Genomic DNA, 16283 nt, shown 5'->3' on the forward strand with positions numbered 1-16283 from the left:
AATAAAGGGAGTGATTAATTTACAATAATTAATAGAACATTATTAAATCAAATAACCCAAAATATACTTGATGAAATACCACAAGTGTTAAAAGTGAACATTGCTGTGTATTATTATGTTTGTGTTTCCATTATGTCATTAATCTATTGTTTTACTTTAAAAAGATAGTTAATGTAGTTGATTGATTCACATTCGGCTCTTTTGAATCACTAAAAGAATCAGTTCATTGCAACGATTCGTTCGCTAATCAGGCATCACACTGGAACTCCACATGACCACGGAAATTCAGTGACGATCAGCACACACCGCCTGAACAACACATGTGAGATTAAAAGTGAGATTTAAACTCCAAACTCGTACAGCTAGATACTTTTTAGAGGTAGGTTCATGTTCACGTGCATGATTGTATCTTTTTGTGCAATGTGTTAGGCTACGCGAGAGTATGATTTGTAGAAAGGCCAGACAGCAACTAATGCTGCTGTCATGCGTTAGTTTGTGTGATGAGTATCACTTAAAACCTAAATAAGAATAATTAATTCTGTAATATTTGAATAGCATGCTTTTTTAATGCTTTTACTATGCCGCTTTCAGCTACAGCTTATGATGTGACAGCATTTTAAGTGTTTATGTCCTCTTGTGGTCAGACAGTCTGGGTAAATGTTCATGTATTTGTGGTGATGGTTAGAGACACAACAGAAAATATTGTAACTAGACAATAGAAAAAGCAATAAGATAGATAGATTTTGGACTCACAGGCATTGTTAATATTTATACATTATTTAATGCATTTATTTACATTTATAACTAATTTATTTTGAAATATTAAAGTACTGTATAAACCAGTAGTTTGAAAGTAAAGGGATTCATAATTTACGTCATTCACAATGCTTCATGGGAGTTTTTGTTTCTTTAGTAACAGCAACTTTTCTGATTGGTGGATTTTTCTTCAGGATTATGGGTAGTGTAGTTATGTACTGGATATTGAACAATTAAAGACAAGTTTTTAAAATGAGATTGAGACTACAATCTCACATAACTGCCTCAGAGCTTATGGTCTGTCCTGAAAGCTTTTTATTTTACCTCTAAAATATGATTCCACTCCATTGTCAGTGATGCAAAATTTGTGTTCAGAGTTTATAAAACCATGTTATTTTATCAGCTGTTTGTTAAAGAGAACCCTTTAACACTTGTGTATGGCTTATTCTAACGTAAATTATGTCTGAAATATGCAGTAGAAAACCCATTAAAAGATTTACGTTATTTAAAAAATCCACATAGTTTTATACATATTTTGGACTATGGGGGTGCCATTGTTTTAGTGATGTAAAATGGTTGCACTCTTTGAATTGTTGACACTGCCTGTTGCTATTTTTACTGCGACACAAATCTGAATACACTTACTCAGGGTTTCCGCGGGGTATTAAAAAGCATTAAAAGTCATTAAATTGATTTTGCGAAAATTAAGGCCTTAAATGGCATTAAAAAGCATTAAATTGTTTTATACAGGCATTAAAACTTTAGATAGTGTTGAAGAAACAAATATTACCAATTTATCTTGAATGTAGCCTGTATAATTAATAACTTTGATTCACTGTCGCGAAGTATGATAAACACGGAAGCAGTTTAGTAATTGCTTCTGGCCGGTCCAAAATTGTGTGACACAGACTTTTTAAGAGCGGACAGTTTTAGCCTCTAAGAGTTCAAAGTTTCTGAATTTTTTCTGTTCAGAATTGATTTTTGAAATCTGCAAATAAACGCTGACATTTTAAGCTGTCTCCTGATCCATTTCTAATTATGTTCAGCAGAGTAATGTATGTTCATTGTTGCCTCATTGTAAGACCGCATGAAAAAAATGCATTATAATATACACGCATTCATACACAGCCATGTTAAGTTATTGGTTGCGTATGGCATTAAAAATGTTAGAAATGGCATTAAAAAGTGCATTAAAAGGCATTAAATAAGATTTGAAAATCCTGCAGAATCCCTGTTACTTATAAAACATTACATATTAACTTGGAAAACAAAATACTCGTACGATGCCACATTGTGCGGCTTTTGGTTGTAATTTTCAGTCGAAGGGCAACAAGAGAAGCTATGTAAGTCTTCACTGCTTTTCTAGCGATGAGGTGAAAAGAAAAGAATGGAAAGATACCTGTGGACGAATAAAACTTCCTAAAGACCTGTGTCTTTGTTTTGTCCACTTTAGTCCTGATGCTTTTGAGGCTTTTAGTAGACCACAGCTACTAAAAGAGCTTACAAACGGCAGAGACAAGAAACACTAAATGCCATACTTGCCATTTGCCATGTATGAGATTTCAAATGTGCCAAAAAAGAGTCAACTGCTTTGTACGATACATTTGTCTTTGTCTACAGCCATTGCCTACAGGTAAATCAGTATATGTTGACTTGCATGTTGTCTGTTGACGTCATTTTAATCTGTCATCCTGCTGTCTTTTTCTCAGTTTTTTTTTCTGTCGTCCTTATTGTCGTTTTGTTCTGTCATCCTGTTCTGTTGTCCTTGCTGTCATATTTCCTGTCGTTTTATTCTGTCGTCCTAATGTCGTGTTCTTCTTTCATCTTTAAGTTAGTTTTAGATTTGATATTCGCTGCATATTCGACTAGGCTGCTTTAGGGATCGTCTGCAAATTTACCTCACAATACAAAATGAATTCCAATAATTCATTTTAATTAATGTTTACAGGTCTATAGTAAATACCTAGTGGGCAAACTGACTAAATATAGTTTGCCAATATCTCACCTTAGACAATACTTCCAATTTCTCCCGACAGTAAGGCAGAATAAGATGACAGAACAGGATGACAGAGCAGGAAGACCGATTAAGACGACTTCAACAGACAACATGCACGCCAACATATACTGATTTACCTGAACAAGCAGGCAATGACTGTAGACAAAGACAAATGTATAGTACAAAGCAGTCGACTCTTTTTTTGGTAAAATATGTATAAACGATAAATCGAAATGAAATTGCGATTAGACAAGCTGTGATTATCATGCATATCTTTTAGTGAAGTATCTTTGCGTATCTTTTAGTATTAAATGTGGTATTTTCACATGCTTTCAGATGTACCGCCACTTATTACACAGAGCCGTAGTTCACTGAGAAGCTACGCAAACAGCTGTCATTATCACAGAACGATTTCTTTCGATTTCATTATCGTGTGATTAAATCGTCTGTGATAATGAACGCAATATAGCGTAGCTTGTCAGTGAACTATGGCTCTGTGTAGTACACGCTGCTACATCTGAAAGCAGGTGCTGGAGATTTAGGCTGGCTTTACTGACAAAATGCACATGACAAAAGCCTTCGATTAACTGTGCAGCCCTAAAAAATAATGTAAATCTCTCATGGATTTTCTACTACATATTTCTGTATGAGACATAATTCACATTATATTAAGCCTTACAAGGGGATCTCTTGAATTGATTGGTTGTTCCTCTTTTTTCTGCAGATGACAGCGCAGGAGGTGCGTCTGTGTGGGCTGCTGCTGCAGGAGCACTTTGGAGATGTGGTGGAGAAAGTGGGCACTCATCTCATCCGCAGTGGAGTTCTGACCTTGAGAGCCCTTGCCTATGAGACCAAACTTGCTCTTGACCTGGTAATGTCATGCACTTAAGCTTTCCCTATTATCACAACCTTCGATTTCTTGTTGCATCTTCCTTTTGCCAAGCCAGTAAATTTATCATATTCTCTGTTACACACCCTATTCCTGCTAGGTCAAGAAGTCTCTGTGTGTGCTGGTGCAGCATGGGATGTGTACGTTTGGTGCTGGGCGGCGTGGTCCAGCGGGACCTGTGGAATATCGCATCAACTGCGAGCGTATCCTACACATGCTCCGTTATCCACGCTACATCTACACCGCCAAGAGTCTTTATGGAGACACAGGCGAGCTCATTGTTGAGGAGATACTGCAGAGAGGCCAGATGACTATGAGCAGCACAGTCAAGACTGTAGCAGACCGGCTGACCCACAATATGCCAGGTGAGAAACTAGGGAATTATATTATGATAATGATATTATCAATATTGTGATATCGCGATAGCAAAACTTTCGATATTATCGTGATCACATGACGACATGAAACGATAGGTCTTCCGGGCAAAAAGTTACGTTTTTAAAATGTATTAAAACTTTTTATTCTAACATAAAAGGTCTCTAAAGTTGTGTTTTGGGCCAATATGCTTTGAGATGAAAGCGCATTATGGCTTAATCATTTCATCAAGTCTGTTTTCGCTGTGTGTTTCAAAGCGAAGCGTGCACTTTAGGCGATCAGCTCGTGATCCGGTGTTTTTTTTTTTTTGCACTTCAGAATGGCTCTGTTCTCAGTGAATGAATGCAGTGAAGTCGTTTATTGCACGTACTGTAGCGCTGTTTGAGAATGCGATGGCCACCAGTTATGCTTTATTTTCATGGCAGATGATTACAGCATTTCACAAAATTTCACTAAAAACTACTGTCGTTTCTGTCAAAATAAAAGCTTAAAAATGCAGTATGAATTTCGGACAGCTACCGGTTTAAATAGGTAACATTACTGCAGTCCAAATTCAAAATATCTCCTTTAAAGTGTAGAAATTAGGAAAGAAGAATTGTAATTACCTTAAAGAAATAACAGGTATACCTATGAAATATTCATTTTCATTTATTTTGCAGTGCAATTGTTTTACAATATATGGCTATTACTGTCATTGTTGTTATGATTATTATTATTATTATATTTCTAATTTGTTTGGCTTCTAAAACACCAGTGTGAATGTAATTTAGACTGAGGCAGTACATCACAACTAAAAAGAGGGTTGAGTCCCCTTTAAAGTTCAGGTACAACAAGTCAATTCACTGACTTAAGTTTTCTTAGTTAAGAGCTTTGAACACTCAGTGCATTAGATAGAATAATTTAACTTTAAAATGTAATTTTTTTTTCCAATACTTTCTTTTTTTTAAATATTGCAATAAATACGGCATCGTGGGCTTCATATCACAATATTATCGTATTGTGAGATTTTATTATTGTTACATCCCTATGAGAAACTATATGAATAAGTAGACTGAAGGGCTAATCCATATGTGTAAACAAAACAGGTTTGAAAAAAATCAGAATGCAAATTAAGTTATTTTTGATGAAATCCGAGAGCTTTCTGATCCTTCATAGACAGCAACGGAGAAGAAACTTTTGAAATTGTTGAAAAAAAGTTATTTTTGATTTCTTTGCTCACAAAAGTATTCTTGTAGCTTCATAAAATTACGGTTGGACCACTGACGTCACATGGACTATTTTAACGTTGTCCTTACTACCTTTCTTGGCCTTAAAGGAACACTCCACTTTTTTTGGAAATAGGCTCATTCTCCAACTCCCCCCCCGAGTTAATAAGTTGAGTTTTACCGTTTTGAAATCCATTCAGCCGTTCTCCTCTTCTGGCGATATCACTTTTAGCATAGCTTAGCATAGATCATTGAATCCTATGAGACCAATAGCATCGCGTTCAAAAATAACCAATGAGTTTCGATATTTGTCCTATTTAAAACTTGACTCTTCTGTAGTTATATCGTGTACTAAGACCGGTGGAAATGCAAAGCTTCAATTTTCTAGGCTGATAAGATTAGGAACTACACTCCCATTCCGGCGTAATAGTCAAGGAAGTTTGCTGCCGTAATATGGCCGAAGCAGGAGCAGTAATACCATGCAGCACATGTGCAAATGCTAAACTAGCTGGGAACTCATTTCTGATAATACTCCGCCTGCTTCGGCGGAGTATGCTAAGCTATGCTAAAAATGATATCGCCAGAACAGGAGAACGGCTGAATGGATTTCAAAACGGTAAAAATCAACTTATTAACTTGGGGGGAGTTGGAGAATGAGCCTATTTCCAAAAAAGTGGAGTGTTCCTTTAAACATGGCGGTGGTGTTGCTGTCGATGCAGGGTCAGAAAGCTCTCAGATTTTATCAAAAATATCTTCATTTGTGTTCTAAAGATGAACAAAGACCTAACGGGTTTGAAACAACATGAAGGCGAGTAATTAATGACAGAATTTAAATTTTTAGGGTGAACTATCCCTTTAATTCTACTGTTACATTCAATATAATTATCATCTTTATTCTCAATATTATATTAGTATACAAGTTGGCTAGGTTTCCCAAAGATAACACATGAAAAGCAGACTGAGACTGTCACAACTGAAAAAAATGTTTTTTAAACCAGTGTGAATGTAAACAAACCACATTCCTCATTCACTTTTTGGTTTTGTTTGTTTATTTGTGGTAGAAAGAAAAAGGACTTCACAATTACATCCGAAATATACCCCATCCACTTTCTTATGTTCCTCCTAAACCTCTTTTTGCTCCAGAGGGTCAGAGTATGGACTACAGTGAGGTTGTCTCTGCATTTTCCCGCTTGGTGGAGACTCATTTCCTGCAGCGTTGTCCTCCTATGGCCTCAGCAGGACCATCAAGCTCTGGAGCAGTCGACACTCCCCCTCCGGTTGTAACACAGCCTGCTGAACCAGAGAGCCACCCAGAATGCTACAAACTACCCTATATCAATCTCACTGGTCAGTTAATTCAGTCAAACGAAACATTTTGTGGTCAACTAGCACTATATGAATATAGTTTCTCAGCTAGAATTATTTCAACCTTTTGAGAATAATACTTAAATTGTGAATTGTGTTCATTGAGGTCAAGGAAAACGCAGACGCTCAAGCGAGGATGGTGAAGATGACAAGCGTGCGGCAAAGAAAGCCAAGACAGACAATAGTGAGGTATAATGATTGAGATGAAGACATCAACCGTTCCCATGTACATTAGCTGTTGTTAGAGTTTTTCATGTGTTGTGTACATATGCTTTCTCCACTATCCAGAGTGGCGATGAAGGGATCTATTGGCAGGTGAATTTTCAACGCTTTCACCTGCACTTCAGGGATCAAGCCATCATTAGTGCTGTTTCCTGTAAACTTGATCAGGTGACTATAACCACCTCTCTGTATATCAAACAATCTCAGATGTGCTGTGAGATATAATTAGGTTGTGGACTGAATATTCTTTTCACGGCTGTATCTGAGACAGAATGTTCTGGATTTTCACATTTAGACTTTCTCCTCCAGGGAAATAATAAGTCGGTAGAATGTAGGTCTTTATCTGCTAAATTTCTCTCTGTTTCTCCCCTGTAGACTAGCAGTGAGATTGTTAGAACCATGTTACGGATGAGTGAAGTTACAACGCCGGCTCATGCTGCTTTCACACAAGCTCTTTCAGCCAATGAGGTAATAGATGCACATTTCTGTTTCATAAGACTCTTACTGAGAAACATACATTGAAATATGTCTAATTAGTTCATTTTTGTTTAAAATGTGTGATCAAAGCCTTCATTGTTTTCGATCAGATTTTCCGAGCTCTTCCATCCAATTACAACATCGCCAGACCAATTTTAGACCAATACCTCACTCTCCTGGTGGATGATCCGGTAAAGCGATGCATGCACAGAGACACTCTACTATATAGTTGCTATTTACACTACCAGTCAAAAGTTTTTGAACACTTAAGGTTTTTAAAGTTTCCTCTGCTCACCAAGCCTGCATTTATTTGATCCAGTACAGCAAAAGCAGTGAAATTTTAGTAAAAAAAAGTATTTTTACTATTTAAAATAACTCTTTTCTATTTAAATATATATTTTAAAATGTAATTTATTCCTGTTGTCCAAGCTAAGTTTTCAGCATTGTGTCACATGATCCTTCAGAAGTCATTCTAAGAAACATGTTTTTCTACTATTATTATCAATATTTAAAACATATGAGTACATTTTCTTTAGGATTCTTTGATGAATAGAAATATCCAAAGACCAGCATGTATCTGAAATAAAAATCTTTTGTAAAATTATACACTCTACCATTCAAAAGCTTAGAGTCATTATATATATAATTTTTTTTTTTTGAGAAAGAAATTATAGAAATTGATACTTTTATTTAGCAAGGATGCTTTAAATTATTGAAGTGATGATAAAAAACATTTCTAATGTTATAAAAGATTTCTATTTCAGATGAGTGCTGTTCTTTTAAACTTTCTATTCATCAAATAAACCTGAAAAAATCTATTTAGCTGTTTTTAACATAATAATAATAATAATAATAAAAATGTTTTTTGAGCAGCAAATCTTTAGAATCATTAGAATGATTTCTGGAGGATCATGTGACTGGAGTAATGATACTAAAAGTTCAGCTTTGAAATCACAGGACTTAATTTTGCTGTACTTAATAATAAAATAAATGCAGGCTTGGTGAGCAGAAGAGACTTCTTTATAAAAACATTAAAAAACTTTTAACTGGTAGTGTAGACAGGAATTAAATGACTTCAAAATGTTTTAAATTACTTAATTCTTTTTTTCTACTAGATGGAATTTGTTGGCAAGACAGGTGACAGTGGAGGAGGGATGTTTGTCGTCAGTATCCCTTTAAAACACCACCTGAATGAAGAAAGGAAATTTTCCATGTCTAACTGCAAATAGTTTTTATTATACTTTTATTTATTTGTTAGTAAGATTTTTTTTTCCTGTGTTAAATAAATACTGTTCTTTTGATATTTCTTTCCACAAAAATAATAAGCAGCACAATTTTTATAATTATAAGAATTGTTTCATGAGCAGCAAATGAGCCTATTAGAATCATTTTGGAAGAATCATGTGACACTGAAGACAGGAGCTGCTAAAATTTTGGCTTGCCATCCCAGGAAAAAAAAAAATGTTCAAATATAATAAAATAGAAATATAGCATATATTAGTAATACACGGTTATTACTGGTTTTGCTGAATTTTTGAATAATATACCCAAAAATTTAAATTCTGTCAATAATTACTCACCCTCATGTTATTCCAAGACCTTTGTTCATCTTCGCATCACAAATTAAGATACTTTTGATGAAATCCGAGAGCTTTCTGACCCTGCATAGACAGCAAGACAGACACAGAAGAGAGCAAATTGTTATATAAAGTTGTTATTTTTGTTTTTTTTGTGCACAGTAGTATTTTCATAGCCATATAAAATTAAGGTTTAACCACTGATGTCAGATTGACCATTTTAACGATGTCCTTACTACATTTCTAGGGCCTAAAGATCAAAAAGCACTCGGATTTCATCAAAAAAAAATCTTAAGTTGTGTTCTTAGATGAACGAAGGTCTTACAGGTTTGGAAAGACATCAGGGTGAGTAATTAAAAACAGAATTTTCATTTTTGGGTGAACTGTCCCTTTAAATGAAGCATTGGTGAACATAAGAGATCTCAATTTTACCAACCCCAAAGCAGTAGTGAATTATTTTACATTATGTATGTAATACTGTATTTCAACAACATATTAGACAACTTATAATGAATTGGTTGACCCTTGACCCTGTGGTCAGATCTACATCGTGCACTGGCTAACCTGGCCAGAGCTACCCTGGAGTCTGTGGTCCAAGAGAGGTTAGTAGAATCGTAGTGTTTTAGCTTCCTGAAATCTTTTGATTTTGTTCTTAGTTTCATCATGTGGCTGTGGTTTATTTCAGGTTTGGTTCCCGTTCAGCTCGAATCTTTCGTCTGTTATTGCGGAAACGGCACCTGGAACAAAAGCAGGTGGAGGATTTTGCCATGGTTCCTGCCAAAGAGGCCAAAGACATGCTGTACACACTCCTGTCTGAAAACCTGGTCCAGCTACAGGTAACACACCCACAGCTACTATTCATAAAAACAGATTCGCATCAGCATTTATTACTATTTTAATGTTACTAAAGCTCAAATTGATAAAATAAACTCAGCAGGTGCTATGAAATTTGATGATACTTCTCGACTATTAAAAATATATGTTCTATCGACCTTATTTTTAATGAGAAACAAAAACTGGCATTTTTACCTTGAACGTGCAAAGCCTCTGGTGTCATATAGATAAACTACATGTATGGGTAGTACAGTCCGTACTACATTCGCCAGTCACCATGTTGGATTTGACATTTAATACACCATTAGTTGCAGTGTTTACCTGTCATTCACACTTCCATGGCTTATTGAGAATGCAAATTCATCTCTGCCAGCAGGTGGCGCTTTGGGAACGGCAGAAATATAGCGATTTTTCTGGTAACTGCAGTACACAAAGTCTTTGAAACATAGAGCGCTCATATATTTTCAATAAAAATCATAACCTTTTGAAGTTTAATCGTCACATGAAGCCATATCGCAATTCTTGTCATGCCAACCCTTCTTGAAATCATAATTAGGTTTTGTACCATTAAAGACTTTTCATGGCTGTAAATTTGAACTAAATTTAAGAATTTCAAGGACACATGGAAACCCTGTTTAAATTAAAACAACTATGCAAACAAAAATGTGAATTTAAAAATAAACATTGCATTAGTTTTGTCAATAATTAAATCACTTTACTATCCTCATGGGATAGTAAAGTGTCCTTTGAATGTGAACTTGTTTTAGAAAGTCATCTGCGTACTTTTCACCTACTGTTTTTTGGCAAACTGTTTTTCACATACTATGTAGTAGGAAAGTAGGTGTGTTGCTCACAAGCTTTTATTTAAAAAAAAATCATAATTATTGACACCACTAATGCAAAGTTTATTTTTAAAGTTATTTTTGTTTGCATGGTTGTTTTAATTTAAACAGGGTTTCCACAGGTCCTTGAAATTGTTAAATTTAGTTGTACAGCCATGAAAAGTCTTTAATGGTACAAGAAAGTCTTAATTATGATTTCAAGAGGTCTTAAATTTGGGGTTGGGCAGACAAGAATTGCAATATGGCTTAATGTGACTATTAAACTTCAAAAGGTTATGATTTCATTGAAAAAATATGAGCGTTCTATGTTTCAAAGGCGGAAAATCACTATATTTCTGCCGTTCGCAAAGCGCCACCTGCTGGCAGAGACGAATTTGCATTTTCAATTGCCATTCTATGGAAGCCCGTTTCTGGCACTTATTATATTATTTTTTTAAATAAGGTACTTGTGTCTTTTTATCTCACAATTCAGACTTTTTTTCTCACAATTGCAAGTTTACATCTTGCAATTCTGACTTTTTTGAGAATTGTGTGATATAAACTCGCAATTCTGACTTTTTCTTAGAATAAACTTGCAATTCTAAACATATCAGTCTTTTTTCTCCTCAAAATTTGACTTTATAACTCGCAGTTGCAAGTTAAAAATTTTTTTTTTAAAGTCTTAACTGTGAGAAATACTCTCAATTGCAAGAAAAAGCATCAGAATTGCAATTCTCATTTGCGAGAAAAAAGTCAAATTGCACATTTTTATCTCGATATTCTAACTTAATTTTTCGTGATTGTGAGTTTATCACACAATTCTGAGAAAAAAAGTCAGAATTGTCACTTCATCTGACAATTCTGACTTGATTTCTCAGAATTGCAAGTTTATATCTTGCAAATTCTGACTCTATAACTCACCTCCCTTATATAGTTTATATCATGCAATTTTGAAAAAAAAGCCAGAATTGTAAGATTTAAAAAAATCGCAATAACATATATATATATATATATTTTTTTTTTTTTTATATTCAGTGGCGGAAATGTGCTTAAACCCCATTTTGCTGTTTTTGTTCAGACCAATGTGAAAATCGAAAGATATTTTAATGCTGCAAGCACGCTGAGTTGTAAATGTGAACTGGTGAATAAAAAGATAATGCATTATATAAATATAAACAATTAAGACAGTAAAATATATTTATATGTTATTTAATATAATAATTGATTGATAATTGTTTAAATTAATATAATAATTGATACTTTTGACTGGTTTGAAGGCTGAAATGTGAAGCTTTATAAAAGTTTGTTTTTGTGAAAACCTGTATCTGAAGTGTAAATCATACTTTTTACAGTCATTTTACAGTTTAATATGTCACCATAGACTTTGGCCTACCACACTTATATGGTATTAATTTTATTAATGCAAGTCTTAGATTTTAACTTTAAAAGTCATACAGACACCCAGTTTAAAGCTACACATAATCAGCATAGTTGTGTTTTATAATTTGAATTAACTGTCGTAACCTTGGCTAAGGCTTCATAGCACTCTTTGTACTCTTTGTACAGGAAGTCCCAAAAACACCCGACTTTGCTCCTTCTCGCACCTTTTACCTCTACACAGTTAACCAGCTGCCCACCGCCAGACTACTTTTGCAACACTGCTACAAGGTACAGAGCTCATATAATGAACATCCTTGGAGTGTTTGTTCAGTTCTTCATATAATGTTTTGGCATATATTTGTTTGTGGACCCCATATAGACAGTTGGCAACCTGATCGAGAGGCGGCTGTATGAGACCAAAGAGAACAAGCAAGTCCTTTCTTTTTGTTACAGTCAAAAAAACATTTCAAGTTGTAACCTTGGATAGTGTAATTAATCCATTCATTCATTGACAGGCGACTTTTGGAAAAGTCTCAGCGAATTGAAGCCATCCTGGCATCCTTGCAAGCCACGGGGGCAGAGGCGGCACAGCTGACAGAAGTGGAGGAGATGATCACAGCTCCAGAAAGACAGCAGCTCGAGTCCCTACGACACCACATTAACAAGTACTACAGAAACCGGTTATTCTCTACAGATGGATCAGAGTCATGTGAATTCATGTTTAACCAATCGCTAATCATTTCTCTTCTGTTTGTGCTCATGGTGGCAGGTTGGACTCCAGTGAAAACCAGGTGGATGAGACCATATTTCTTCTGGAATCCTACATTAACTCTACACAGGCCTCTCGCTGACACATTTGGATGTGTCTATTGCTGTTTTCAAACGGAGATGTTTATTTCTTTTGCAACAAGGAGTGACTGATTTGTATTTAATAGTGTGAGCATTTTGTGTAGCCCTGAACAATTTTATTTTCCACAGGAAAAAAAAATAAAGATGTAATTCTTTTATTTAATGGTTTACACTTTTTATTTAATAATTTGTCTGAATATCAAAAAAAGCAAATACAATTTACAAACCTGTGCTGTGAATGTGAAGACTTATTTCTGTTAAGAAAAAATTAAATAAACTGATTGTCTGGTATTATACCATGTTTTCAACTTAAATACAATTTTCATTATTTTCTTTTTCACAAGTAGTGCATTTGCTTGTTTTCCTGCTCGTTCTTTCAATGCAATGCAATTGTAAATGAGAGTCTCCCAGATTAACCTTCTTTCTCATATGCTAGGATCTGCTTTTGTGAAACTGAATGAGCTCGACTGACCTGCAAGAACTAATACACATCCATCAGCCACCCCTTTGTGTGTCCATTTGTTAAATAATTTGGCACTTTTTAGCACTCTCAGCTCCATGTAAAATATATGATCAGGTTTAAATCCATTCTGCAAATTCTCAGCAAAGAAAATGAAGAATAAGTCTGTAGATTCCACCTGGACCTGTTAATGGATTGTTTGTGGTCCTGGAGTAGAAGTGTCATGTCTCAAAGGGGAAATAATGGCTACAAAAGGCATATTTCCTGGTTGTAAAGGAAACACTGTTCAGTCTGCTCTGCAGTGTCAGTTGTCATCGTTGTCATCCTCATCCTTCCTCTGTTTCCTTGTGAAAAACCCCAACTGTGAAGAAACATTTAACACATGGCATAAGACTGCTGAGTGCTAGTAGTTTTAGTAAATATAAAGTGTTTTCGGTAGTAATGCGCTTCAGATTTAGTCAATGTACATCTGCTTATGTGTTGTGTTCAGTACCTTCCAAAGGATGAATACTAAGAGTGCAAGAAGCAGCAGTCCTCCAATGATGCTGCCAATCAGAATCCAGAGAGAGATTGGGATCGAACGCCCCTTCAGCACTTCCAAAACCGTCTGTACATACAGAAACAGTTTTCAAGTCATTTTAAATTTGTTGCAAATTAGTGATACCTAAATGGGTAAGCTGTACACTTTGTCTTCCTATTAACACCATTATTTATTCATTAAGATTGATTTGTGGATTTGGAACACCAGTGAAAACAGCAAAAGTTAAAAACCTTATATTTAGTATATTGCATAAATGAGTGAGTGTGAGAATGAGTGAATGAATGGGTCAGTGAGAGTGATTGAGTGAGTGGGAGAGCAGGTAAATGAGTAAGTGAATAAGTGAGTGAGCGAGCAAGCAAATGGGTGAGCGAGTGAATGAGTGAGCAAATGGGTGCGTGAGCGAGCAACTGAATAAGTGAGTAAATGAGCAAGTTTGTGAATGAATGAGTAAATGAGTGAGTGAATGGGTAAGTAAATGAGCAAGGGGATGAGTGCATTAGTGAGTGAAAGAGTGAGAGAGCGAGTGAGTGAGCTAGTGAGTAAATATGTGAGTGAACAAGCGAGTGAATGAGTGAGTACATAAGTGAGTTTGTGAATGAGAATGAGTGAGTGAATAAGTAAGTGCATGAAAAAGCAAGTTAATAAGTAATTATGAGTGAATGGGTGAGTAAATAAGTGAATGGGTGGGTGAGTGACTGAATGAGCGAGTTTGTGAATGAATGAGTAAAGGAGCGAGTGAGTGAATGAGTGAATGAGCGAGTGAATGAGTGAGTGAGTGAGTGAATGAGTGAGTGAATGGGTGAGTGAGTAAATGGGTGAGTGGATGAGCTATTAAATGAGCGAGTTTGTGAATGAGTGAGTGAATGAGCGAGTGAGTGAATAAGCAAGTGTATGAGTGAGTGAATAAGTGAATGGGTGAGTGAGTGAGTAAATGGGTGAGTGAGTGAGTGACTGAAAGAGTGAGTAAATGAGCTAATTTGTGAATGAGTGAATGGGTGAGTGACTAAATGAGTGCGTACATGAGCGAGTTTGTGAATGAGAATGAGTGAGTGAATAAGTGAATGGGTAAGTGAGTGGGTGAATGAGCGAGTGAATGGGTGAGCGAGTGAGTGAGTAAATGGGTGAGTGAGTGAATGAGCTAGTAAATGAGCGAGTGAGTGAATAAGCAAGTGAATGAGCGAGTGAATGAGTGAGTTAATAAGTGAATGGTTGAGTGAATGAGCGAGTGAATGAGTGAGTAAATGGGTGAGTTAGTGAATGAGTGACTGAATAAGTGAGTAAATGAGCGAGTTTGTGAATGACTGAGTGAAAGTGAGTGTATGAGTGAGCTAGTGAATGAGTGAGTTAGTGAATGAGTGGATGAGTGAGAGTGAGTGAGTGAATGAATGAATGAATGAGTTAGTGAGTAAGAGAATGAATAAATACATTTTTGCTCCTAGAAAGGCCAACGACCTGCAGTTAAGTTTCAGGTTTTGTCCACACTAATACATTTTCGTTTAAAAACGTATCTTTTTCTCTCCGTTTTGGCCTTCTGTCCACACTGAGACAGATCTGAAGATGTCATTTTCACTTTGTAGTGTGGACTGTGAAAATATAGGCTTTTGCAAATGATGACACAGGTTAAGTTGTGTTTATACCGGTATTGTGGCTGTTATGTGCTACTTTGACACAGTTGCTAAACATATGTTACTTTGTACACTCTTCATATTACAGTCCTGCAACGATTTACTCACAATTGCTGTTCTGCAGTTAAACATGAGGGCTGTTGCATTTTAGATCAAACATATAGTACTGAGTGAGTGTGCCCTGGACGTCAGTGACTAGTGGGACGTTTTTGTCCATGAAATTCAGTTCAGTTCATGTGCTGTCAGTTTTCTCACCTCCCTCAAGAGGGCAGCATTTCCCATTGTAATCAGACTGGACTCTCGAGCTGACAGCTGGTAAGAGCCCACAATTGTCACTGCTTTAAACTTGGCCTGACAGAAGCATACAGTAGTTAGATTAGAGACTGAAACACAAACAAATCCCAGTAAAGACATCTGAACTCAGTAGCTATTTTCCTGTGTGAGAGATGTCACCTGTCTGAAGAAGTTGTCATGTATCCTCCTAGTGATGCGGATCAAGGCTGTTTGTCCCTTCAGTAGCTGCTGGATATGACACACAACCTCCACACACCAAGAGGAAGTGCAATTCTAAATATGAAAAAAAAAAAAAGATATTAATACACGATACTTTAGAGCAGTACATATTTATTTTTACATACAGAATCATTTCATGCACAACTATATAGAAGCATTTTAAATGTTAGGGTGGGTATTCATCTGTATTTCGAGCCTTTTCTGCTGATTTCTCAGATATGCAGGCAAAACTCTGGTTCATTCCAGTTTGTTTAATTGTATTTTTCTCCTCCACCCAAACACGTCACAGGAATTTTCAACCAGACAAAGAGTAATGTCGAAACATTGAGTTGTCAATCGCAAGTCTGTTCAACACAAATCAACCAAGCTAACTCTTAAAATTCCGTTGTTTGTCCTGA

The 16283-nt window shown here is 35.8% G+C and overlaps 2 protein-coding genes across 3 annotated transcripts in view; one reads left to right on the top strand and one right to left on the bottom strand.

The window, feature by feature from the left end:
- The first annotated feature begins 265 nt into the window (after window positions 1–265).
- polr3c (polymerase (RNA) III (DNA directed) polypeptide C) lies at window positions 266–13042 on the top strand. The gene is made up of 15 exons (XM_073847061.1): window positions 266–379; window positions 3477–3623; window positions 3742–4006; window positions 6365–6568; window positions 6693–6775; window positions 6875–6976; window positions 7184–7276; window positions 7396–7476; window positions 8401–8452; window positions 9404–9464; window positions 9548–9698; window positions 12084–12185; window positions 12277–12326; window positions 12413–12562; window positions 12667–13042. The coding sequence occupies exons 2-15, from the start codon at window positions 3477–3479 to the stop codon at window positions 12746–12748; spliced, it is 1623 nt and encodes a 540-aa protein (XP_073703162.1). The 5' UTR covers window positions 266–379; the 3' UTR covers window positions 12749–13042.
- Window positions 12886–16283, bottom strand: part of itga10 (integrin, alpha 10) — a 74996-nt gene continuing 71598 nt past the window's right edge. For both annotated transcript variants that reach the window (XM_073847058.1, XM_073847060.1), the window contains 4 exons: window positions 15826–15939; window positions 15628–15723; window positions 13700–13813; window positions 12886–13567 (listed from right to left, as the gene is read on the bottom strand). In XM_073847058.1, coding sequence (XP_073703159.1) covers window positions 13511–13567; window positions 13700–13813; window positions 15628–15723; window positions 15826–15939 — 381 coding nt within the window. In that variant the 3' untranslated portion in view covers window positions 12886–13510. The remainder of the gene's footprint in view (window positions 13568–13699; window positions 13814–15627; window positions 15724–15825; window positions 15940–16283) is intronic.

This window comes from Garra rufa, chromosome 9 (assembly GCF_049309525.1).
Source record: "Garra rufa chromosome 9, GarRuf1.0, whole genome shotgun sequence".
NCBI lineage: Eukaryota > Metazoa > Chordata > Actinopteri > Cypriniformes > Cyprinidae > Garra > Garra rufa.

What these genes read in the sequence shown, in the direction of transcription:
- polr3c (XM_073847061.1), top strand. Translation starts at nt 3,477, where the DNA reads ATGACAGCGCAGGAGGTGCGTCTGTGTGGGCTGCTGCTGCAGGAGCAC. An exon ending in CCAAGACAGACAATAGTGAG is followed by an intron (nt 6,776 to 6,874) that starts GTATAATGATTG and finishes TCCACTATCCAG; the next exon opens with AGTGGCGATGAAGGGATCTA. An exon ending in GAGTCTGTGGTCCAAGAGAG is followed by an intron (nt 9,465 to 9,547) that starts GTTAGTAGAATC and finishes GGTTTATTTCAG; the next exon opens with GTTTGGTTCCCGTTCAGCTC.